At 34.0% G+C, this 25,455-nt stretch overlaps 8 protein-coding genes and 6 pseudogenes across 14 annotated transcripts, besides 6 other annotated features; 8 read left to right on the forward strand and 6 right to left on the reverse strand.

Moving 5' to 3' along the window:
• Positions 1–17,568: part of a mobile genetic element that runs on past the window's edge.
• Positions 2,171–3,130, forward strand: TVAGG3_0629140 (annotated as a pseudogene). The gene has a single exon. A coding segment is annotated over exon 1 (960 nt).
• On the forward strand, positions 4,125–4,985 carry TVAGG3_0629150 (uncharacterized protein; the record flags this gene model as incomplete). Its single annotated transcript, XM_051240717.1, has 1 exon — positions 4,125–4,985. One exon carries the CDS (start codon positions 4,125–4,127, stop codon positions 4,983–4,985), a length of 861 nt encoding a protein of 286 aa, XP_051087304.1.
• On the forward strand, positions 5,843–6,193 carry TVAGG3_0629160 (uncharacterized protein; the record flags this gene model as incomplete). Its single annotated transcript, XM_051240718.1, has 1 exon — positions 5,843–6,193. The coding sequence occupies one exon, from the start codon at positions 5,843–5,845 to the stop codon at positions 6,191–6,193; it is 351 nt and encodes a 116-aa protein (XP_051087305.1).
• TVAGG3_0629170 (organellar and viral DNA polymerase type B) lies at positions 7,195–8,372 on the forward strand (the record flags this gene model as incomplete). The annotated part of the gene is made up of 1 exon (XM_051240719.1): positions 7,195–8,372. A coding segment is annotated over one exon (1,178 nt), but the record flags the coding sequence as incomplete, so codon positions are not given.
• On the forward strand, positions 9,212–9,644 carry TVAGG3_0629180 (KilA, N-terminal/APSES-type HTH, DNA-binding family; the record flags this gene model as incomplete). The annotated part of the gene is made up of 1 exon (XM_051240720.1): positions 9,212–9,644. A coding segment is annotated over one exon (433 nt), but the record flags the coding sequence as incomplete, so codon positions are not given.
• TVAGG3_0629190 lies at positions 9,761–10,052 on the forward strand (annotated as a pseudogene). Its single transcript has one exon. A coding segment is annotated over exon 1 (292 nt).
• On the reverse strand, positions 10,069–10,739 carry TVAGG3_0629200 (annotated as a pseudogene). Its single transcript has one exon. A coding segment is annotated over exon 1 (671 nt).
• Positions 11,288–11,434, forward strand: TVAGG3_0629210 (uncharacterized protein; the record flags this gene model as incomplete). Its single annotated transcript, XM_051240721.1, has 1 exon — positions 11,288–11,434. A coding segment is annotated over one exon (147 nt), but the record flags the coding sequence as incomplete, so codon positions are not given.
• On the reverse strand, positions 11,451–11,711 carry TVAGG3_0629220 (protein of unknown function, DUF4108 family; the record flags this gene model as incomplete). The annotated part of the gene is made up of 1 exon (XM_051240722.1): positions 11,451–11,711. A coding segment is annotated over one exon (261 nt), but the record flags the coding sequence as incomplete, so codon positions are not given.
• TVAGG3_0629230 lies at positions 12,162–12,997 on the reverse strand (annotated as a pseudogene). The gene has a single exon. A coding segment is annotated over exon 1 (836 nt).
• Positions 15,718–16,489, reverse strand: TVAGG3_0629240 (uncharacterized protein; the record flags this gene model as incomplete). The annotated part of the gene is made up of 1 exon (XM_051240723.1): positions 15,718–16,489. A coding segment is annotated over one exon (772 nt), but the record flags the coding sequence as incomplete, so codon positions are not given.
• TVAGG3_0629250 (protein of unknown function, DUF4106 family) lies at positions 16,916–17,433 on the reverse strand (the record flags this gene model as incomplete). The annotated part of the gene is made up of 1 exon (XM_051240724.1): positions 16,916–17,433. A coding segment is annotated over one exon (518 nt), but the record flags the coding sequence as incomplete, so codon positions are not given.
• Positions 17,569–17,963: 395 nt separating the features above from the next.
• Positions 17,964–19,844, reverse strand: TVAGG3_0629260 (annotated as a pseudogene). Its single transcript has one exon. A coding segment is annotated over exon 1 (1,881 nt).
• Positions 19,845–20,132: 288 nt separating this feature from the next.
• Positions 20,133–21,949: a mobile genetic element.
• Positions 21,945–23,230: a mobile genetic element.
• TVAGG3_0629290 lies at positions 22,041–23,166 on the forward strand (annotated as a pseudogene). The gene has a single exon. A coding segment is annotated over exon 1 (1,126 nt).
• A 963-nt stretch (positions 23,231–24,193) lies between the features above and the next one.
• Positions 24,194–24,222: a mobile genetic element.
• Positions 24,223–25,112: 890 nt separating this feature from the next.
• Positions 25,113–25,150: a mobile genetic element.
• A 27-nt stretch (positions 25,151–25,177) lies between these two features.
• Positions 25,178–25,455: part of a mobile genetic element that runs on past the window's edge.

The following is a 25,455-nucleotide window of genomic DNA, read 5'->3' on the forward strand; positions in this document are numbered from 1 at the left end:
TCCCTTCCTTATTGGCGTGTAGAAATAAATGCGCCAATAGATTGAAGAAGAAGAATTGTTTTTCTCTTAATGAACTTTAATCCTTTTGATATAAGAATATTAAAAACATTAATATAATTTCGATTTCGGAAATTAAATTTCCAAATTTTTTGTCGATTTCGGAAATAACAGGATCCCGCATCCACACGCAACAACAAAACACAAAACACACTTTTTGGTTCTTTCATCGTTTTAATCGTAATTTATGTAATACATGATTTGGATAAATTTTACAAATATAGAACCTATATTATATTCTTTTCAAAGATTCTTGCAAATCATCAAAAATAATTGTATTTTAAAAAACGATCAAATTATCCTTTCATTATTTTAAACTTAAATTAGTTTTTATGATTGACTAAAGCAATCATATTTATTGATCATTAAATAAACAAAAATAATATTTGAGAGTTATTTCAAAAAAAACACATTGAATTTATTAATTTGTCTCAATTTCAGTATTATAAATTTTTATAATTTCAATATTTTGAAATACACTTTTTAATATTTCAATATTTATGATATTTCAATGTATTAAGTGGTCTCAAATTGAGCTTCTCAAATATAAGTTGGCCTATTCAAATAATAAAATTAAATAATATTTAAAATAATAAATAAAAGTGATTGAGGTCATAGCAAAACGGCTGTTTCAGTCATTAATTCTTAAAAATAAAAAGGGTAAAAACTAAATAAAATGGGTAAAATTCAATAGTGTCTGTGCTATCGTTCAGTTTGAAGGTGTCTTTTGAAACCGCAAGACACATTGAATTTTTGAATAGTGTATTATGGTTTGACAGACACCAATGAAAAAAATAAAATGATATTTATTTTAAATATATAAGATCCTTATATAAAATATAAATATTTTATCGTTTTATTTTCTTGTTTTAGAAATGTTTTTTATTGAAAAATCAATAAAACTAACTCCAAAATAAAATTTTTGATTTAAAGACACTATGATGACACCAGGCAAATCTTCCAAGACACCTATCGTCAGGAATCTAACAACCCTACAGCATTGAGACAAATGGGTTCAAGATGGATTTGTCGGCTTCCAGCAGTTACACAACGTGTTTGTCAAGTTCTTCCTATACCTCAGGAAGTTTTAGACCGACTTAAAAAACAACAACAACCAGTTGAAAACAAACCAAACTAAAATTTTTTACTGAGATGAAATGACCGAAGAAGTTGAAACGGTAGATTTGACACCACAAACAAAAAGTTCAGAACCATTGTCAAAACCTGTCAAAGAACTTACAGATGAAGAGAAAATTTCAATAATAGAAAGTGCCAGGTCTGGAAATACAAACCCTAACTACAAAGTCACTTTTCATAAAATGGAACGGCAAGTATCTCAAAAAAGAAACAGACTCTCACAAATAAAATATTGAAGTCTGAAGGAGCTTTCGAGACAACAGATGGAAAAGTTTACTTCACTGACCAACAGTTCATTATAGAACATCTCATTGACTTAGAGTCGAAATATTCTAAACTTTACAACAAACACAAAAAGTTGAAAGGAAAACAAAAACAAATGGCATATGATATTTATGAAGATGTTGACGACACAACTGTTCCTGCAAGTGAAGTAAAGTCAGAGAAACCGAAAAGTGACGAAAAACCGATAGAAGAAGAAAAACCAAAAACTGAAGATAAACCAAAACCAAAGTTTAGTTTGGAAACTAAACCAAGTCAACCTTCATTAGCTGGTATGGGTTGGCGTCAAAGACTTATGGCAGCAGGCGGTTATGTAAAGTAAAGAAAAAATATTTTTTTTCTTTTTATAAAATGCCCCCATATAGAATGGATAGAAAATCTGCTAGAATAAAAGCAGAGTTACAAAGATATGGTTGGAGAGTTTCGAAGAAGTTTAAATATAAGAAAGGAAGACCCATAAAAGTCTATGACAAATTGTCTGGTCTTCGCTACGAAATGGATTTGGAAACAGACGTGCAAATTATCCAAACAGACTAGAGAGGTTAGAAGAAGAACGTCTTATGGACATGCCTTTCGATGTTAGTGAACCTCAAGTTGAAGGACACGACGGCTTTGCCAGATTCTACTGAAACATGACGAACAATTGCATCCTTTGAGAAGGAAAAAAGGTAGTGCAGAGGATGGTCATGCTCCCATGGAAAGAACAAGATATGCATATGAGAAGTACCGTGAAGTTAGAAGTCAAATTACATCTGGTCGAACCTTTACAGTAAACTTTGACGAAGGAAAGAACAAAGAAGGCTTCATGGGTGTACTTGCTGCCATACAAGACGGAAATAAGAAAGGACACAATCTCAGATTGACCATAACAGATTTGGATGGTCACATTTACTATGCACATGGCAATGTCACAACAGCTGCAATGCTTCTTGACGCTTTCAAGACTACAAAGAGAGAACAAATGGTTGACTCCGACTCAGACATTTTGAATGCAATTGAAGGAATTGCAAGTGTCAAGTTCGAATGGTACCAACCTAACCCTCAAGCAGTCAGACAACATGCTGGATACTTCCCCTTCATAAATAAGTCTGACATTGACTTGACAAGGTATGGAATTTACAATTCAATTGAAACAATTGTCAATGAACCTTGCATTCTTACATGTCTCAGGAACTCTGGTCTTGTTACAGATGAGAAGATGAAGTATCTTGAGTCATGTGTGAAGACAAGGTACATTCTCAGAGGTCAATTGGCAAAAATTGCACCGTTGGCAAATGTCAATATCCGAGTCAACATACCTACAGCTAAAGGTTCTTCACATGACGACTATGTTGTTGACAAAGACTTACCATGGTTGAAGATTGTAATTGTCCCAACCACTTCATGTTGAACGAAAGTCTTACAAACCATTGTTCGGAAAAGGCAAGTGCAACATTGTCAGAGCTGTAAACATTCTTTTCGAGAAAGGTTTGTTGGAACCAATTCCAGATGACAAGCTGACAGAAACTTTTGTACCAAAAGACGAAACAAACTTTTCACTGTTAGCAAGACCAAAAGTTGTTCCAGACAAAGTTCTAGTACAAAAGAAGTACACAATTCCACAAGGAGTTGGATTGTTCGGATACCAACCTGAACCAGAAGAACTTCCAATGAGGTTGCAAGAACTTCAAGATGCTATAAACAAATTCATTGAGACATCCAATTGACGTCAAATTGTATTGGAGAGCACTGAGTTAGGTCAGAAGGTTTTATATGAAACAGGTTGCTTCGACGATGTTTATGAGATAACAGGAGAAGTTTCTCAGAAGATAAGAGACTCACTTGAATTTCCACAAACTGGACCAATGGTTTGCGACAAGTTCGACTCAGATGAAAAGATATACTATGTCGACCTTAACGCTGCATACATGAGGTTTGTCCAATATATTCCGACTGGAATTCCAAAACGAAGATGGTGAGTTCCGCCGGAAGGAACTATACAGTTGGAAAAGTCATACAACAACTGTATGATATTAGGAAAGCTTCAAACCCCAAACTTGCAATGACACTCAAATTGCTTATGAATTCGACATGGGGATATTCCATTAAGAAACCTCAAGAGATGAAGAGTAAACATTATGAGAAGGTCGACAACTTTGTTGAAAGGTTTTCTCCTTTTGTTTTGAAGTACGAATTCACTCAAGGTCAAAGTGGCTTAGTAACCACATTAAAACCTATTGTCGAACATTGGTCTTACCCTCAGTTCGCAAAAGCAGTCCTTGACAACTACAACAAATTCTTCTCCGAAGTCAAATCGAAAGTTGTGGTTTACTATGAGAACATTGACGCACTCATGACGAACGAAGAAGGGTACAACAAACTCATTGAAATGGGTTTAGTTAGTGAAAAGATGGGCTGTTTTAAGCTAGATAAGGTATTTTCCGAAGTTCATGTAATATCGAAAAGGAAATATTGGGGTATACTTGAAGACGGCACAGAAATAAAACATTGCATGAAGTAAAAATTTATTTTAAAAAAGTGACATTTTTAAAATTTTATTTGAAATGTACGCTGAGTTTGTTGGAGAAGACCGTTGGGAAACTTGTTTGTTAGATGAGAAATATGAAATGGCATACCATTTTAAAACAATATATTTTTACATATATTAAATGCTTCAGGTTGAAAAACAAAGAACAAAAGTAGCAGATACAAAACCGTTAGACTATATCTTTACAAATGCTGGTAGGACTATTTCAGATGAAGAAATTTCATCCCGAGTATACAAGTTTGACTATCCAATTCGTTGGCTTCAAAGTCCTTCAGATGCAAAGGCAATAGGATTTAGAAGAGTTTTGTTTTCAAATAGAACTAACGCATTTATGTTCGCAGTATATTTTCATGGGCAGTATAAAGGTTCTGATGGTCTAATAGACAAATTTGACGAAATGAGAATCTTTACAGTTCGTTCAGACGAAAGTCTTGAGAAAACTCTAAATGACTTTCAAACTCAAATGAACAAATATTATTGGGAATTTCAAGAAAAATACGACTCTTTACTAAATGGAACATACTATCTGAAACTAGAATATGACAAGATGAACTCCACCGTTTCATTTCAAAAGATTGAAATTAACCCTCCAAGAGATACAGAGTTTTTATATTGGAAAGTAGACAAACGTTCTTGGGCACAATTTCTTCGGTTACTAAACCAGAACGAACCATTACCACCAGATGGTCCATTTAAATTTATACTTCCACCAGCAGATTTGACAGTTTATAGAAACGTGTTTGACCCTCAAAATGTTATGTGTCATGCAAGTTTCAGTTCAAGCAACAATAGTTTTCTATGTATTGGTAAGGACTTTTATGACTTTGCTTCTAAATTCTACGAACCACCTAGTAACAGTTTCTCTGACTTTCAAGTTTGGTTCACAACAAATGGTGTGCAACATATTATTCCATTGTACTATGACTTTTATCTCGAATTGTCTTTCATATATAACTACGGAAAAGTGCTGAAAAAGTATTGAAAAATAATGTTTATGTTAGCATGTTAGATCTAACATTTTTTCTAACATCGTAGAAAACTCATGAAAACAATTTATTTTTGACACTTTCACAAAAAACATAAAAAAGTGCAGCTAAACGTTAAGGTTTACTGAACTGGTTGGATGTCGCCTTCACAGGTTATGTAGAATGGTTGACCCGAGAAGTGGAACAGTGCTCTGAGAATTTGTATAATTCGTGGAATTGGACTCTCTCTGTTTGGTATTTTTATCCAAGGACGTTTGTTTAGGAACTTAACAAGAGCTTCTCTTTTGGCGTCCTTTATGTCGTCGTAGGCTGTCCCGTCTGGTATTTGAATTGGAATTTCAGTCGAAGTCTCGAGATTCAAGACAGCCCTTCCAGAAATAGTGGTGAACTTGACCTTGGGCTTCATGACCTTGCGCAAGTAGTCTTTTACGCAGTCGTTTATTTAAATTAGGTAAACTGCCTCGTCAAATCCTTCTGGCATTCCGAGTCCTTCCATCCGACAGAAAAAGTCCTTCCTTCCAACAGGAAAAGTTTTTCCTTCCGACAGAAAAAATTTTTCCTTCCGACAGAAAAAATTTTTCCTTAAGACAGAAAAAATTTTTCCTTAAGACAGAAAAAATTTTTCCAGTTGTCCGTCCGTAAACCATTCAAATTTTCGAAAATTGAGAACTTTTTGGTCGAACTTCAGAAAAAGTTTTTCCTTCCAACAGAAAAAGTTTTTCCTTCCGACAGAAAAAGTTTTTCCTTCCGACAGAAAAAGTTTTTCCTTCCGACAGAAAAAGTTTTTCCTTCCAACAGGAAAAGTTTTTCCTTCCAACAGGAAAAGTTCTTCCTTCTGACAGGACACAAACGAATGTCCCACGTCCCACCAACCCAGTCCATTCCCAAACCAGAGGAACCTAAAGAACCACAACAGTCTCCTCAGCAAGCTCAGTTCCAGCAAGTACCTCCACCAAATTACTACCAATTTCCACCTCAAGGTTACTACCCACCACAAGGCTTCCCGAACTACCCTCCTCTGCCTATGCCTTACTTCCCCAACCCTTGGATGTTCCAGCAAGCTCCACCCCAGCAATTCCAATCTCAATCCAAATCGAAGAGAGACCAAGAGTTCGAAGAAGGTCTGAACCGTTTACGCAAAGAGTATGCCACAGCTCCAATTGAGAGAAAGTTGTTCCCGGACCAAAAATATATTTTAGGGTAGATGGTTAGATCTAACATGTTTTCTACCCTCTTGAATTTTCATGACTTCTTCGTAAATGTTTTGTCAAGACTTCTTCGTAAATGTTTTGTCAAGACTTCTTCGTAAATGTTTTGTCAAGACTTCATCGTAAATGTTTTGTCAAGACTTCTTCGTAAATGTTTTGTCAAGACTTCTTCATCGTAATGAGCGTAAATCAGACAAAAATAATGTTTAGGTGAAGTGGTGCGATCTCACCTGTTTTTTCACCTCTTTTTCACCTCTTGAATTTGTCATGAATTTCCTTAAGATAGAAAAAATAAAGTTAGTTTTATTTTTTTATTTTGTATGTTAGATATGATTTCAGGGATTTTTTTGACGAAGTGTTACTCTTCACTTCGTCAAAAAATAACAGTTATCTAATGAAAAAGTGTCATTTTTTGTATTTTTTTGTATGTTAGATATGATTTCAGGGATTTTTTTGACGAAGTGTTACTCTTCACTTCGTCAAAAAATAACAGTTATCTAATGAAAAAGTGTCATTTTTTGTATTTTTTTGTATGTTAGATATGATTTCAGGGATTTTTTTGACGAAGTGTTACTCTTCACTTCGTCAAAAAATAACAGTTATCTAATGAAAAAGTGTCATGATTTCATCGTAAATGTTTTGTCAAGACTTCTTCGTACATGTTTTGTCATGACTTCATCGTACATGTTTTGTCATGACTTCATCGTACATGTTTTGTCAAACATGAACGTAAATGTTTTGTCAAGACTTCTTCGTACATGCTTTGTCAAGACTTCTTCGTACATGCTTTGTCAAACATGAACGTAAATGTTTTGTCAAGACTTCTTCATCGTAATGAGCGTAAAGGACCCAAAAATAATGTTTAGGTGAAGTGGTGCGATCTCACCTTTTTTTTCACCTCTTTTTTCACCTCTTGAATTTTCATGAATTTTCCCGAAATAAAAAATAAAGTTAGTTTTATTTTTTTTATTTTTTTATTTTGTATAAAAAAATAAAAATGTCAACAATCGGCACAACAACAGTTCAAACAACAGCACCAAACTCGTTAGTCATGAATCCAACATCTATGTTAGTAGAGATGAAAAGCTTCATTCCTTCTTCATATACTTTTGAAACAGAAATCCAGAAGATAAAGCAAGAACTTTTAACATGTAATTTAGACTGTAGTGCGAAAGATGAAACAAATGAACAGTATCTTTATGAAATGGAGGACATTATTGACCATTTGCCTAAACTACCTGAAATTCAGCAACAAAAACTAACCATTCCTGAATTCGACGAAATTGAAGCCAAAGCAACTGACTCAGTAGAAATAAAGAAGTTCATACGAAAGGTAAACTATGAGTTTCTAGGATTTCATTGCAACCATAAAGTTATGGACAAAGATTGCGACATGGTATATAAGAATGTTTCTGACATATATAAATCTGAAGAATTTAAGACCTACGACAACTTTGTTTCGTTAGTTGCTGAATGTGTATGGCAGATAAGAGATGAAGATAGAAGAGGTAAAGTATGGAACAAACAAATAAGACCCGCAACTTTTGAGTTAAAGAAAACCATTGACGCCTTAGTTGTTCTAGCAGGTAAGGTTTCAGAATATAACGCAAAAATGAACCCGCAATGTTCTAAATGTAAAGCAGCAATGAGGCGATATAACTACTCCGTCAAAGAGATAGAAAGAATGAGAAACGACTATGCAGACTTAAAGAAAGAAATGACAAACATTGAGTTTGAAACAGTTGGAAAGATAGACAATGACACCAAAGTGGTTAGAATAGGTGATTTAAACGTAAGATACTCAAAGAAATACAACAAATATTCTTTGTCAGACATTATATCTCCATCTGGAAAGAGACCGCAGGACTGGGTTAGAATTGCTTCAACTCAGAAATTTTTGACAAGAAATCCTGAGCTTATGATATCGGTAGCATTTCATGGAACAAGAGCATATCTTATAGACAAAAGTCTTATACCAATAGTTTTGTTATGGTTAGACCCAGTTGTTGGATATAACTTCATAACATATGGTTCATTCGATACGGAACGTTGCAGTGAAGGCTTACTTTACATCGTTCAGAAACCGAAGGACTTCAATACAAAGAGATATAAGATAGGAAGGACATATAATATAACTCTAAGATATGACAGTACAGTCAATAGAGTCAAGGTTGTGTTAGTTAATGATATGAGAGCTGCAGAAACAGAACTACTTGAAAAGTTTGAGAAAAGGTATGGTGCTCCCATAAAAGGTAAAGAAACGTTTGAAGTAGATGAGATAGATAAAGCTATAAAATTATTTGACGAAGTTGCTGAAAAATACATGTAAAAATAACGTTTACCATGTAAAACGCTTGTGAGAAAACAGGTGAAAAAACAGGTGAGATCGCACCTCTTCACCTAAACATTATTTTTGTCTGATTTACGCTCATTACGATGAAGAAGTCTTGACAAAACATTTACGCTCATTACGATGAAGAAGTCTTGACAAAGCATGTACGAAGAAGTCATGACAAAACATTTACGAAGAAGTTTTGACAAAACATATACGTTCATGTTTGACAAAACATTTACGAAGAAGTCTTGACAAAACATATACGTTCATGTTTGACAAAACATATACGTTCATGTTTGACAAAACATTTACGAAGAAGTCTTGACAAAACATTTACGATGAAATCATGAAAATTCACGAGGGTAGAAAACGTGTTAGATCTAACCTTCTACCCTAAAATATATTTTTGCTGAATTCCGTATGAAAATCTGAGTAAAATGGCATAAGATTGCTTCCCTCGGAAAAACCGAGAGAAGAGATTCCGTACGAAAACAGTGAAGAACAGCGAGACCGACTTTTATCTAGGTCGCCAAAACTCTATGAAAACAGTGAAATTTCTCTAGACCGACTTTTTTCGGTCTTGCATAAAACACATGAAAACAGTGAATTTCCTTAAGACAGAAAAAATAAAGTTAGTTTTTTATAAAATATTTTTTTTATCCGGAATATAAAGACAGATATGTCAACAACAGAGAACACAACAACTGCTATCGTTCATGAAGCTATAAATGAAGAATACGAGTACATACAGTATAACAAACAACTCCGTCTCATTCGTTCGGTCAAAGACGATATGTACCAAATGCAAAGTATTTTGACAGCATGTTTTGCTCCAGATACCAAGCTTCCTAAAGACTGGTTTAGGAACCAAAGCACCATTGAACTATTAAATGAAGCACAGCGAGACATACTTTTTTCTGAAAACAGTGAAGAACAGCGAGCAGGTAAAAAACCCCAGTCGCCAAAACTCTATGAAAATCGTGAAAAATTGCCAAACGGTTTGAGAGGTTGGTATGTACATAGACTTCTTGTAAATGCTGTTGCAATGTGGGCTTCGCCTCGTTATGCTTGGAATATTTACAGACTTCTTGACGAAATTCATAGACAAGAACGTGAAGAGATGGAAAACAAGCTTGAAGCAAAAGACAAAAACATTCAGAAAAGAATACCACGTTCGGTACCAAAAGGAAAGGAAAAGAACTATAAGTATATGATTTATACTGAAGAGTTGGAGAAAGAAGAAGATAAAGATATGGTTATGTTGCATTTAGTCAGAAGAAACAACAAAAGCTTTTACGACCTTGCTAAGATTTACAAATCTGACAGAAATTGGTTCTATCGCGAAAACTTACCGATTTCAATGACACCGAATGAAGATGTGAAACAAATAGTTCAAGATACGTTACCTCAAACACACTATGATATGAAAAGGTTGTACAATACTTACCTTCAAAGAAGATTTGCCATTGTTAAAGGAAAAAATAACAGAGTATTTTGACAACTTCAAACAAGCAGAGTAAATGAACTCTTTATTTTTCAAGCTTGACTTTTTACAATTTGAACTTTGTTTGCGTAGATATGAATTCTGAAAGAAGTATGAGGGTCTTGTATGACTTTGTACTTCTCCCATAGTTCATGTCTGTCAAACTTACCTGCCATGGACTCTTTCATAAGTTCCATGAAATCGCCTTCGGACAATCCGGGGAAAAGTACAATGTCAGTAAGTATTCTCTTTACATCCTTACTTAAACTCTTTGCTGTCTGTACACATATTACGACTGAGATGTTAAAGTGTCTGAGCTTCTTAAGAATTCGACACATATCTTGTTCTCTATTCTTAAGCAAAGGATGAGAAGCAAAGTCATCTAAAATAAGAAGACATCTATGAGGGTATGTCTTCCAATCGTAAGATTGCAATTTCTTCGAAATGTATTCTATCTCTTTCTGTTTGTTTCTGAAGTGTTTCTTCTCTAATATTCTCTGCATTTCCTCATTTGGGTCTTTAAACTTAGAATTTATATACTCATTTATAGCATTATACTTCAAAACTCTTCTTTGGTACTTCTTTATCCAATCTAACAACTCAGAGTCTTTTATACATACTAACTTAGACTTCTTTATAATATCTTTGAACGAATTGACGGTTTGGTCAAATTGACCAGAAGTACTACAAATGACTACTAACTCATAGAATGGGTTCTTCTCATCTAGTTCTTGTTGTTTGCAGCCATTTTAAGATAAGTGAAAGTCTTACCCGACCCAGGTGGTGCAATTAGACCTGTTATACCATTCTGAGCAAATAAGAACTTGTCATGTATAGGTTTTATCTGAGCATTTTCTAACTTCCTCTTGTTCTTGTTTAAAACATTCTCAAATTTCTTGTCAATGTCAGCAAACTTTTTTTCTAACATATTTTTAGAAAAATTAAAATTTTTATCTTTTAGAAAATGTCTAGCGATTTCGCTATCTATATTCGAGACAAGCTTTTCGACAGCAAAAACATCTGTCGACCATAAAATCTTACATAGTGTAAACAAGAAAGGTGAATTTGTTCTAAAGTTCTGTTTCTGGGAATATGACAAGAACCATAAAACATTAAGCAGAGCAGTCTTAAAATTTTGTCAATGACAGACTTGTTGACAGAGATGACGCCGATTGGAAAGATGAAGTCCAACAAAAGTTCTTAGAATGCAAAGAAGACACATGCGCTGTTCTTGAAGATGAAATAGAAAACAGAATAGAAGAGCTATTAAAGGACAAAGAACTTTTACATAAATATGGTTGCGCCAAATTTGACGTCTCACCACCAGAAAAGAAGAAGAAAGAAAAGAAAGAAAAGAAAGTAGAAGAAGAGAAGAAAGAACCTGAACCAGTTCCAGAGAAAAAGAAATTTGACATGTAAAAATAAAATTTTATTTTTAGAACATTTCTGGGTCAATGTCAATGTTCTCTTCCTCTTTAGGAGTAAACACTGGCTTAGACTCTAAAATCTTTTTACCCAATTTACCTTGAACTTCTACAACTTTAGACTCATAATATTCATAGTCGTCTGCTTTCTTTGGTTCATAAGGTATAACAAGTTTGTATGCTTTGCCTTCTTTAAGGTTTGAAAACCTTCTGTCAAAACTTTCTTTGACTGCTAACAAACCTTCTATGTCTAAGTCTTCAAATTTCGCACCGTTTTTAGTCACAATAGCAAACTTAACTGGTTCGATGTTCCAAACTTTGCTGAATGAAGACTTTTCAAAATGGTAGAAGTAAACATTCAAATATGTGAATGGGTCTAGTTCTTCTTTAAGTCTTGACATGTACTTGTTTACTGAGATGAATTTTGCCATCTTTTTCTATCGGATAAAAAAATATTTTTTTTAAAATTTACTCATAAAAATTTTTCTTTGTATATACACCATTCTGTACGTCTAAAAGACTTTTGACATTTGCCAAGAATGTTCGTTTAGACGCTGTCATATAACCATATTCTTGGACAATATTGTTTATACGAATCGTACAATGACCTTTCATCTAAACACTCAAAGTCAGTTTCATCTATGAACAGTTCATATACACTCTTGTTTGCTTCTAACAATGTTTGTCTCTCTTCGGTATGTGGAATTTGTCTTGGATTGAACTTTGAAATATCTAATGTCATGAAATATGAGAACAAGTGGTTGTAAAAGTCAGATGTCAAAGTTTCTGCTAAGTCGTCAAATATTCTGTATCTTGCATATGAGCTTCTGACGTTCTGACAACTACATATCTTCTGTCAGAACTTTCTAACTTCATCGAACAGCATTGTTTGAAACCATAATGAAGTTTGCAACATTTTCACAAACTCTTTGGTCTTTATATTTTCTTTCAACAACTCCAACTTTGTCTGTTATAAGACTCTTCAAAGCATCTGAGTTCAAAACTTTTGTTGTATCTATACTTTGAAGTTCGTTACATACTATAAGTTTCATATTCTCTATTGAGGAGTTAAACTTGCCACAGATGTTTTCTAAGTTTGTCATATTCGGATTCGAATAGCCCTCTAACAGTTTGCACAAAATATCTGTAAAGAATGTGTTCTTACCAGTTCCTTGTTTTCCAATTATAATGAGAGCAGTTTCATTTTTAGCACTTGGATGTTGTAAGATGTTTGCAAACCAACATAAGATATACTCATAGACTCTTTCGTTTCCATTGCATATAATTTCTTTGACATGGTCTAACCAAGCTTCTATAATATTTTCTTTCCATTCTACTTGTTCATATTTATATCCAGTGAAGATAGAATAGAAGTTTGGAGAAGGTGTATAGAACTTTAATACCTCGAACTGAAAAATCTTCTAACTTTGACAATAAGATATCCCAAGCATCTAACATCTTCATGCCAACTTGTACAACTTTTATTTTCTTAAGTTTCTGTCTACATTCTTGTTCAGACACTATTGTTGCTCTTGGTTTGTTAAAGACTACATCCCATTCTTTCATAACATAACATTCTGGGGCAGAGTCGACATAAATGACTAAACGTTTTCAAATTCTCGACTGCTTTGTTATAGTCTCGAAATGGACACATATTTCTGAATGCTTGGAAGTCATAAAAATCTGAAACATCTATTCTGTACATTTTTATAAAAATAAAAAAATATTTTTTTTTATTCTTGACTTTGTTGTTGCATTTGTTGCATTTGTTGTTCTTGAGCTATTTGTTGTTGAAGTTGTTCTTGTAATACAATACTTTCACCAGTTGCATCTTCCAATTCGAACTTTCTGCCGTCATTGACAAATACATAGGACATAAAAGTTTTACAGGAACAAAGTTTGCGTCAACTAATGTCAACGTTATACTTGCCAAAGTGTTTGAGTTCACTAAGGTTGAAAATTCTGCATTCGAATGAACAATAGGCAAACCAGCAGAGAAAGTATTGTTTATACGCATAAGTATCTTTTGGTCATAATAGTTTCTGTCGACATTCGAATAACACTTTGAACCTAAGTTTGAAACAATATATAAAATAGGTTGTACTTAAAGTCAATGGAATAGACATTCCTTGTATGACACCTTTTCCTGTTATAGGAAACTGTTGTAGTAAAAACCAGAAATAAGTTTTGTATTATAGCTCATATCGTTTATAGTAAACTCAGTCGGACATCCAAACATAATGAAACCTGCTCTAGTTGCAGCACATGTTACACCCGTCCTTAAAGTATTAAATAAGTCAACAAAACCTGTTGGTGGTATATCTGAGTAAGTATCTTCAAAGGAGTATTTTTTACCATTCACAACAATAAAGTCTTCTGGTGTCAAAAGAGCAAAACAGGCTTTAGTCGTCATTGTGTTTAAAGTTAGTTTACAATACCGTCCTTGAGGACTTTGTAAGTTTGTTGTTATAGAATTATATGACTCAGGGTTTTTAGTCGTAATAGTATAAACCATTATATCTTCTGCCATTTACTTAGCAAATAAATTTTAATGAAATGTTGTGGTCGTCAAATATTTTTATGACGTCTGGGAAACTATACTTTAAGTTCAACGTTTCACCTCCTTTCATAACGTATATCTTGTCAATGACATTATATGAAACACCACAGCAACTAATGTCGGTTCTATTTCTTTGATGTTTATATCGTCTGCCTCTGTCAAAAGTTTCAATAGTTCTTTCAAGACTTCATGAGGTGCAATGACATATGAGTTCACTTTTTACAGGGTTGTGTTCGACCAAGTTTAACATTATACCTAAAGCTTGACAAATCTTCTCCTGAGTTTGAAGTTTGTCTTTCAGTTGTTGGTAGTCGTTTCGAATATCTGCAACAGAACTTAAGTCTCTGCTAACTTCAGGATATGTTGGTTGTTCTTTTACAGGAACAATTGTTATACCATCTTCGTCTTCGTATGGTTTCCCCACTTCAACATCTCTGTCTTTGACATTGACAATAACACTTTGACTGTTTGTTTGAGTTGGTGAATTTAACTTCACATCTGCCACCGCCATTAAACCTTTTGAAACACTTACGCTTCTATTTTTCGGAAATGACATTTTACTTAGAATAAAAGATGGACGTATTCGAGTATCTCTTCGAATTGAAGCAGAACAAAGTTTACACACACAAACAATACAAATACATTGACAGAATAGTTCTTTATACAAACAATGGTAAATGTTATAGAATAGCAGTCTTTGCTGAACCTAAATATTTTCATAAAGCAAAGAAAGTTGGTATAACTGAAATGGTGAAAGTTCTTGACGTTGACAAAAATATAACAACAAAACTTAACAGATATTTCTAAAGGTAAGTTTATCTTACAATATTATGTCAAAACTGGCGTACTGTCAATATTTGACGGAGAAAGTCAGTTCAAGAACAACTTACTGACCTGCTGCCAAAAATCTGCTCGATGGAAGCTGTCGTTATGCCAATCTGAGGAGCCCCAGCAGGTTTCATCGAACGAATCTTCAAAGAGCATCTTCCGTGAAAGTGCTATTGGTTTTGTAAACTTCTTTGCTCTCAGTTCATCTGGACCGTCTCTGTCACCAGTATATTGTATTTGTACAGTACCAAACAGTTGAAATACCACCCATAAAGTCTTCTGAGTCAGCAAATGGAATGCCAAGCCAAAAGTTTGAACGGTCTCCATTTGTATATTGAGTTTTTGACCTCCTGTATGAGTCCATACTTTCACATATGGCATAATAGAACTTTGCATTTCAGGGTTAATGGTTGTTGTGAAGTTGTTGTTAAAGTTCATAGCATCTAATGTCAAGTTGTATGACCTCATATCCTCAACTGTAGAATATTCTTCTCTTGGATAATATTTGCCATCTATGTTTATATGATATTTAATACCAGGGTTGTAGAAACAAGATAGTCATTTATAGTTCGTCTGAACAGTACAAACATAGTATCTGCATGTTTCATTGCAGTTGTTAAAGCAATATCTGTTCTTGCACCTGGGTCAGCACTTTGGTTTCCAACTTCACCTGCAAAGTCTTTGACAGATATTTGGTGTATAGGAACATAAGTGGAACTGCAATATATTGGCAGCTAAAGCATTTGAAATATCTGGGTCCAACATATAGACTGCAAGTCTGCTTTCTATTCTCTTGCATTCAAACTTTTCGCATGTAAACTTAACTGGGTCCCAAGCAGTTCCAGCAGCATTGAAATAATAGTTTACTTCATTGTTGAAGTTTGAGAAACCAAAGTCTAAGTCAACTTTGTCTTTGCAAAATTCGGCGAATGACGTTTGATTTGTTCCCTTTACGTCTGTAATAGTGAATGGGTCTTGTGTTGGTGCAATGACTAAGTTATTTTTGCTTGGAGTAAGTTCAATAGAAATTTTTCCTGCCCAGTTTGGCAAGTATCTTAAAAACCTGAAGATGAGGAAAGATGACAAAGGAACTCTAAGTTTCAGTTTTACTTTGGTTACTGCTGCTGCAGTTTGTCCAGAAAGGTTAACATAAACTCCTGGAACGTTAGGGTCAAGTCTTCTTATTTTCTCAATATTTGCATACTGGTCTGTTTGTTCTCTAGCTTGTGGTTGTACTGAGTTTCTCAAAGCGAACCATTCATAGTTTGCCCATGTTACTGTTTGAACTAAGTCAGAGTTAGAATATATCTTATATCCCATGAAAACTTCTGGAGCATATTGGTATCCGACATAGAAAATTCCATTGCAACCTTTCTTGTCAGACAACTTGGCAGAAGGTTTTATTTCAATGTCTTGTTCCACGTATAAGAATGAGTTGTCAATAGAAATAATATGAAACCTGTCGCAAGCAATATCTACTGTTGTTGAAGAACCTTCTCCAAACTCACCTACGTTTCCATAAGAAACAGCAGTTGTATATTCGTAAGTTCCAGGAACTATTTCTGACCTTCTAATGGCATTGTCGCATTCGTTATACCATTCGGAAACATTTCCGTTCATGGCATCCAAAACTGTTGGCGTTATATTCTGAGCGGCGTACATTTCATATGGGTAAAAATATAGAATAGTTGGATTTATATATCATAATAGAACCCACTCGGACCAAGCTTTACTTTCTTCCTGACTGAGTTTTTAACTCTTCTTTTTCCTTCATTGCCACTACTTTCACTAGATGAAGTTACTTCTTCACTACTTTCACTTTGTTCTACTCTTCTCTTCTTCTTTGGTGTCGCTTTTGGTAACTTGCCCTCTGCTTTAAGTTGTTGCATCTTTGCCTCATGTTCACCTAGTATGTTGTAAATTTCCCATGTCCTTTTTGCCTTTGGGCTCTGGTCGCCCATCTCAGGTAACCTATATCCTAGAAAGATTTCGTCATAGTTTGTATTTGAGTCTTCGCGTATTGTTTGCATGACTCTTTCCTGAGTTTCCGGTTCAAGCTCTTCAAACAGAGCTTGTCCATATGGAATAAGCTCGTTTCCAAATATATGTTTTTGTAGCCATTCTGGTTTTCTTTCCATGTTACCAATAATATCTTTTGTGAATGGGAAAGCTTTTACCCAATGTTTCAGTCTTGCGTCATTTATTTCTGTAGTTGGTTTTATTTTGTCAAGGAACATGTTTTTCAATACTAACATTTCATTTGGTACTGTCCATTTGAGTTTTCTTAAATATTCATCCCTTCTCAGTTCATTGTCTGCAAAGTAAGTTTTTATGACATTTTGTAAACTTTCGTTTGCAAGGTCATGTACAATAGGTTCTCTTCCTTCTATCTCCCTAACTTTCTTTCTAAACTCTTCACCAAATATACCATCTCTATGGTTCTGTGTAGTTCTTTGAGATAAATGTTCTAGAACGTCAGGTGTTATATTTCCATCAGCCATGTTCATTTCATACTGGTCCAAAATATCTGCATGTTTCATATCTTTCAATGGCATTAAAGCCGCGCTGAAAATACCAGCTATATCTGGTTCACCATTCACTTCCATTGCGTCTACAACTTCTTGGAATTGTGGTTGTAAGTTTATGAACCACCTATCCGGATTAGCTTTATGACCCCATCTCATTGTAGTTCCATAGTCTGCAGAAACAAAAGTAGATTTGTTTCCATATTGGTTAGGTTCTGAATGAACTTTAAACAATGTTTCATTTCTATATGTTTTGGTGAAATTTAACCTTTTATTTTCACCGAGTTCAGCCAAAGATTGAACGTTATATGGTCGTAAGTAAAAAGGATTGTTGTATTTGCGTACACTTTCTTTCAGTTCTTCCATTCTATGCTGAATATTTTCATCTGATGTTGGAGTCTTTTGTATGTCGGCGAACATTTTTCGATATTCTTCTACTATGTCAGCTGAATTTTTCTTAGACTCTTGGAAAGATTCCATATTCTCCGCATACTCTTGTTGAGGGTCAAGATTTTTCGGCTGTTCCAAATCTTCATCTAGTTCTGTGAAGTTAGTTTCCAGAGGAGGGACTTGTTCGTTTCCTTCAGGCTCTTCTAGCTGTTGTTGCTGAACTATTTCTTCCATGTCTGGTTGTATCTGAACTTCTTCCTGTGGAGTTTCTTGTACCTCATCTGCTGGCATTTCATATATTCCGAGACCGTTTTTAAAAAGTTCCCTATTTAAGCCATCCGCATTCATAACCCTTTCTTCTTTCGTTCCGTCTCTATTTTTTACGCGTTTCATGAAGATAGTTGAATTATCATTTAGCTCTGACACCAAATATCTCGGAGTAAATTCATCCATGTCATTTGGATGATATGCTATTAAATCATATCCCTTAGCGAGCTTGTATTTTCCAGGTTTGAAATTATATCCCATTTGGTGCTGAACCATAAAGCTAAATAGGTTCGGGTCAGTATTTCCTTCCTTGAACTTTCTAATAGCTTCTTTATATCTGTCACTAAAGTCAAGAGTATCTGGGTAACCATAATTTTCCTTAAGCATTTTTAAGAATTCTTGGTTTCCTTGTTCTCTACTTCTTTTATGTCCTTGCTCTGTTTGTGATTGTTGCTGTGCAGTGTTTTGAACTGTTGGTTGTGGTGCAGTGTTTTGAACTGTTGGTTGTGGTGCTGGATTTTGAACTGTTGGTTGTGGTGCAGTGTTTTGAACTGTTGGTTGTTGTGTTGGTTTTGGTGCATGCCTGTGTCTGTGTCCATGTGACGATGTAAATGTTTTAGGTAGTCCTGGTGCAGGTGCTTCTCTTGGAGGGTTTGGTGGTATATAAGTTCCACCAGCTGGCACATATGTTCCATCTGCAGCATAATGTCCTACCTGACTTTTCGTTTTTAAGAAAGCATTTACTAGGTCTGTTTTAGTCTGTTGTAACTCTTTTTCTTGACTTTCCACAACAGTTGCTCTAACGGCGTCATAGGCACTTTGAACTGCCTGTCTCGTTGCTGCATCTGTTATTTTCGTCATATTTGTGCTACTTCTCTTAACTCGTTGTCGAAACCTTCAGACTTCAGTTTCTTTCCAGATGAGAAGTCGTTCACTAGTTTCACCTTACTATGAAGAGCTTCGAAGGCGTTCTTAAAGTCAGCATTCATTAAAGCTTCATTTGAACTGTCTTCATCCGCTTGTATTTTTGTCCTTATTGACCCTATAAGTTGGGCTGCTTTGGCGTTGGCTTGGGCATCTAACCAGTCATTATTAGCTTTTATATATTCTGCGCTTTTTCATTGCCTTTTGCATGGCTGCGTCGTTATTTTTACTTTCTTGTGCTAAGTTTTCATACTGTACGGTTTGGTTTTGCAACTGTAAAAGTTTTTCTGCCTTTACATTTGCTTCAACTTCTTTTTTATACTCATCGCTATCCATATATGTCTTCAGGGCTTTTTGTTTTATCTCTTCATCTTTCAGTACTTTATATTGAGTAGTATGGTTTTTCAAATTATAACATCTTGTTCCATTTTTGCTACTTCTGCTGCTTTTTCTGACACTTTTTTCGCATATTCCTCTGTACTTAGTTCTTTCAGTTGTTCTTCTTTCTTCTTTTTCTCTACGTTTAACTCATTGAGTTTCTTTGTGTGTCTGTCATATTCTAGTTTCTTTTCGTTTTCACTTATTTGTTTCTGTATGTCTATGTTTGACTTTTTGACATCTGTTATTTGATTTTTGAGTGAACTCAAATTCATTTGACTTTGAGGGTTATAAGCTGTTCCGTCTGCAGCTCCACCATAGCCTGCCATTTTCGCTAAAAGTGCCGCTCTTAAACCCCCACTCTGTGCACCAATAACTCGGTTTAAAAGCATAGGGTTGCTTGACATTTGTTGCAACATAGTGGGGCCATTCATCATTTGTTGTTGCAACTGTTGTTGTGGTGTCAGTTTTACTATTGGATGTTTCAATGCTCCCTTCCTCTTACGTATATTCTTACGTAGCTTACGTGGCATTTTAAGTGAAGTAAAAAACGGTTTTTGACAGATGTTTATATGACACTTTTTGTTCAGCACAAAAAACTACTCGGTCAAAGTGTTGTCAGTTTTGTAAAATAACCGTCCTATCTCATTCTATAAGGGAGAAAAGGCTTCTCAAAGTATACTTCCGTGGAACGCCTGTAACTTTTCCTGTAGCGACGATAGACCCTTATTTGTCCGGACAAAGTTATACTAAACATCTTCAGGGCTAGAGGGCACGAAGTGCCTGGAGGCCCCACTACCTTTTTTTTTTTTTTTTTTTTTGCTTCGCTCGCGGCTTTCTTTATTATTTTAAATTTGCATATTTCCATCAAAAGTTCATAAGGTAAAAAATTTCGTTTATATTATTGCAAAATAAAATCTTCATTATCAAAATAATATTAAATGATAATATAATATAATTTATAAACAACTATTATTTAATAAAGTTTAATTGCCAAGGTTCATCTAATTTTTTGATTTTTAATGTTTTATGAATTTTATTTATCATGTATATATCTAATGAAGATTATATATGTCGAAGATAAGTACCTTAATATGTACGTAAAAATTAATGAAATTTATTTTGAATGTAGAACCGAGCAATTTTCAAATTTTGTGCTTTTTTTGAATTTTCTCGATACCAGATAAGTTGTGTTGGCTAAATAATATATGGATACAATGTGTCTTATAGATGAATATATGCACAAAGTTTAAGAGGCCATTTTCTTTCAGAAACCGAGATTTGTGAATTTTTTCAAATTTTGTGTTTTTTTTGATATTGAAATTTCATTTCATTTTTTTGATGCATATCGATGCACCATGCGAACTTAAAGAAAGGCTATCTTATATAGATGCTATGAAAGCTGTCATTGATAACGAATGCCATGCAGGTTGGCCATATCAATTAAAAAAAATCCAAATTTAGGGGGAACAAAATTAAAATTCAGGTGCAGTGCAGATAAATGTGAAGCATGTATCTCATTTCTAAAGGATGATGAAGAATATATCCTAACAGAATATAATGGAACACATAATCACAATCAAATCAAAGATGAGACAAAGAAATACCACACATTATCACAATGCTATCGTCGGGTACTTATTAATTTTATAAAACAGGGGGTGATCCGAAAATGGCTCAAATTGAATGCGACAAAAAACTTGATCTGGATGATCCACTTAACAGGCCATCTTTTTTGAATGCATCTTCAGATCAAATGAAAACAATTCAGGAAAAAGGAAATAAAAAGATCAAAGGTATTCAGAAGTACGATGATAATCAATTCAAGTCAACTCAATTATTTAAGGGTATCAAAGAACAAGAGTCACCAAAAGATTTAATTTATTTCGATGTCGATAATTACAACAAACCAAAGAAATTAATCTTTTATTATGCTTCTTTCAAATTTCTGGACATAATCAAAATTGTGAAAGAGCATTTTATTGATGCAACCCATTCATTACTTGAATTTAAAATGTTGTTTTACATGATATCAGCCAAATTTCCAAATACACATGCATTCCCAATTTTTCAATTTGTCGTTTATCCAAACACTTCAGAAAATATTGCATTCTGTCTCAAGGCATTTTTTAACTGGGCAAAAGTAAAACCAAAATATTTTATGTCAGATTGTGCACAAGAAATCGAAAATGCGATTATCAACTCTTTTCCAGAAGTTATCCTTCATTGGTGTGCAGTTCATGTAATGAGGGCGTTCAGAAAAAATTTGAAAGATTATGCATTTGAGAGTTCAGACAAATTGATATTAGATACAAAAATGAACTATCTTGTATACGGCAGAAATGGCAAGAAAGAATGGATTGAACCAACGTTCAAAAAAATTCTGAAAATAGTCGAAAAATGCCCAGAATTTTCAAAATACATACAAAATCAATGGATATCAAACCAAGAAAGATGGACAGCCGCTGAAAGAGATGAAAATTTAGCTCTCACAAATAACATTTCAGAATCGATTAACAAAAAAATTAAATATTACTACTTTGGCGGAACAATTTTCATGAGATTTGATCGATTTGTGATGAAAGTAATCGATTTTATCGTTCCTTCATTTTATTACAGAATTTCTCAAGATATAGGGTGTCCAAAGGTGCGTTTAGCACAGCGCTCTATATGAGACTATTAAAGGAGATATATGCTGATTATAAATATATAATAAAAAATATGAATATATGTATATGATGAGTATGTTGTATTTTGGCGCCATGCCGGGATATAAAATGAATTTTGAGACAAGAGGCGGTTTCGCGGGAAATTTTGGCGGGATTTTTTTCATTTTTTTAATGAATCATAAAGAAAACATCCTCGCTCTTGCCAAAAAATGCAAAGACTGTAAAAAATCTACGAGACATTGGTAAAATGCTTCGGTATGGATGCTCCTAGCTATTCCACTGTAACGTATCATGTTAGGATGTATCACTTCATGAACAAAAAGGCGCCCATCATAAAAATTGACAAAAAATCGCCGGATCAAAGAAAAATCAAAGCAATTCTTCAAGCGCTAGATGAAGACCCAAGAGCATCACTCAGAAGGATAGAGGAGATGACAAAGATACCACGTACAACAGTCAGTTATTATCTGCACAATTATTTGAACTACAAACTAGCGTATACACGTTGGGTTCCGCACAACCTTAATTCAGTTCAAAAAAATCTAGAGTCCAATCTTCGAAAGAGCTCCTCTCTATATTGGGTGCGTATCAATCCAAGAAGTTTCGCTTTTTAGTAACAGGGGACGAGTCTTGGTTTCAATATGCAACAGAAGCCAAAATCATGTGGATCCCGAAGGATGAAAATCCGCAAACATTCCCGAAGAAAAAAATTGACACACCAATGATGATGTTGTCGGTTTTTTGGGGCGTGAATGGCATCATCGCAATTGATATTCTTCAAAAACCTAATACGATGAATGCTCAGTATCTAATTGACAATGTTCTTACTCAAATTATCAATTCTGATGAGTTTGAGAAATCCAAACAACAAAAACAAAAGTTTGCAATTCATTTTGATAATTCAAGAGTTCACAAAAGTCATAAGGTAATGAATTACTTGGTGGAAAACAATGTCAAAGTTGTTCCAAACCCAATTTATTCACCTGATATTGCACCCTCTGACTTTTATTTATTCGGCACGCTAAAAAAGAGAGCTGAAGGACGCGAATTCGCGAGTCCAGATGATCTTGAAAATTTTGTAAGAGAGCAATTTGAGCAATTTTCTCATGATGATTTAAAGCGTGTCTTTCAAGCCTGGATCGATCGCTGCGAACGCGTGATTGAATCCAATGGTGATTATATTTAAATAAACTTTATATATATGTAACTTGTTTATTTCTATTCGCAGTATTCAGGTTTGTGCTAAACACGAATGACCCAGTATTTTTCGAAATTAAGTATCCCAATGGAAATCAAGCTTAGTATTCTCACGCAAATTACAGAATTTGGATGCAATACCCCTCAATTCATTGTTGAGAATGCCAAGTCTTTTCAAGATAAAATTATTACAGATTTCCACCTTCAAATTTATACAACATTATAAAAATTTATGAATAAAAACTTGATATAAAATAACATTTTTATTTTTACTAAGAAAAAAAAGGTTTTGATAATAAATTTATTTTATTTCGAAAAAGTAGCAATAATCGTAAAAGGGTATTGATAGGCTTGCTAAAGTAACTAATTTTAGCTGTCAAATACTTTTGTATTTTGAAGTAAATTAGTATAAATTTGTTTTTACTTTTATTTCGAAAAAGTAGCAATAATCGTAAAAGGGTATTGATAGGCTTGCTAAAGTAACTAATTTTAGCTGTCAAATACTTTTGTATTTTGAAGTAAATTAGTATAAATTTGTTTTTACTTTTATTTCGAAAAAGTAGCAATAATCGTAAAAGGGTATTGATAGGCTTGCTAAAGTAACTAATTTTAGCTGTCAAATACTTTTGTATTTTGAAGTAAATTAGTATAAATTTGTTTTTACTTTTATTTCGAAAAAGTAGCAATAATCGTAAAAGGGTATTGATAGGCTTGCTAAAGTAACTAATTTTAGCTGTCAAATACTTTTGTATTTTGAAGTAAATTAGTATAAATTTGTTTTTACTTTTATTTCGAAAAAGTAGCAATAATCGTAAAAGGGTATTGATAGGCTTGCTAAAGTAACTAATTTTAGCTGTCAAATACTTTTGTATTTTGAAGTAAATTAGTATAAATTTGTTTTTACTTTTATTTCGAAAAAGTAACAATAATCGTAAAAGGGTATTTAATTGTCTTCAAATATAATTTAAGGTTATTTTTTAAAAAATTAGAAAAGCGTAATTTAAGGTTATTGAAAAGTGACACTTGGCAAATTTGTCCCGCACTCATTTTAACTCCCTTTGAAAACCTCAATTTTCCATACAGAGGGAACGGGAATGTTGTAAACGAAAACGATAAAAACTGTTTGACAAAAAAGTGACACTTTACATGGCAAAAAATAGAGCCTTACTTTTGAGATACTTGAGATTGAAACTGAATCTTATGAAGCGGTGATCTTGAATCACTACATCATAAGGTTCAGTTTCATATAAAATTTGTTATTCTTTTGGAATTATTTCTTATAAGATTTTACATCTTTTAGCGGGGAATGTTTGTTATCATGTATATATTATAAATATTTACACGATAACGAACATTCCTCACTAAATTACTGAGAAACTTTGAGGAAATGTCGAACAATTTCCTCAAGTTTCTCAGATTTATATAGATAACTAGAGTCCCCTAGGCACTGATTCTGGTTCAGTACCTAGGAGGCTCTGGTTATCTAACGAACTGATAAAATGTTTTTAAATTTGTGAATATTGCTACCTGTAAAGCACTGACTTCAAATCAGTACCTCACAGGTAGCAATTACATTGAAATATGGGAGAAATTTTGTCCGAATGTTAAACTATTCGGACAAAGTTTCTCCCATTTGTAGTGGAGATGGAAGGCTTTGAGGTATATTGTATTAATATATACCCCAAAGCCTTCCATCTCCACTTGAAAGTGTCCAAACTTTGGGTTAATAGTTTGCAATTAACCCAAAGTTTGGACACTTTCTAGAAGGAATTGGAGGGTAAGAGATATACATTCATATGGTATATCTCTTACCCTCCAATTCCTTCCTAAAACTCATAAAAGTGGACCTTACATGCATTTAAAATTTGACATGTAAAGTCCACTTTTTGTGAGCGGGGATTTGACTCCGTCAAATCCCCTTTTTCGTTTACGAGATAATACTAAACGTTTTTTTCCCCTGTCACTTTTAGTTAGTAAACATATCAAGGGTACGGCGGCACTGCGCGCCCTCTTACCCATTATATGTGAATTTGACACTTTACAAAACCGTTAACGTATATTTTACAACGCAAACGACAACACTAACTTAACCTTAAATATTTACAAAGCCACCAACCACTTCACCTCACTAATGTAAAAATAAACGTTCTCACTTACAAAAGTATTGCAACTCCTCCCATTGCTGTGCTTCACATAACAGCTCATAATCTTCTGACTCACTTTCTTCTTCATATAGGTCAAAGTCACTGTCAAAATAAATGTTAGTAAGTTTTGACAA

Source organism: Trichomonas vaginalis, chromosome III, assembly GCF_026262505.1.
Source record: "Trichomonas vaginalis G3 chromosome III, whole genome shotgun sequence".
Lineage (NCBI taxonomy): Eukaryota > Parabasalia > Trichomonadida > Trichomonadidae > Trichomonas > Trichomonas vaginalis.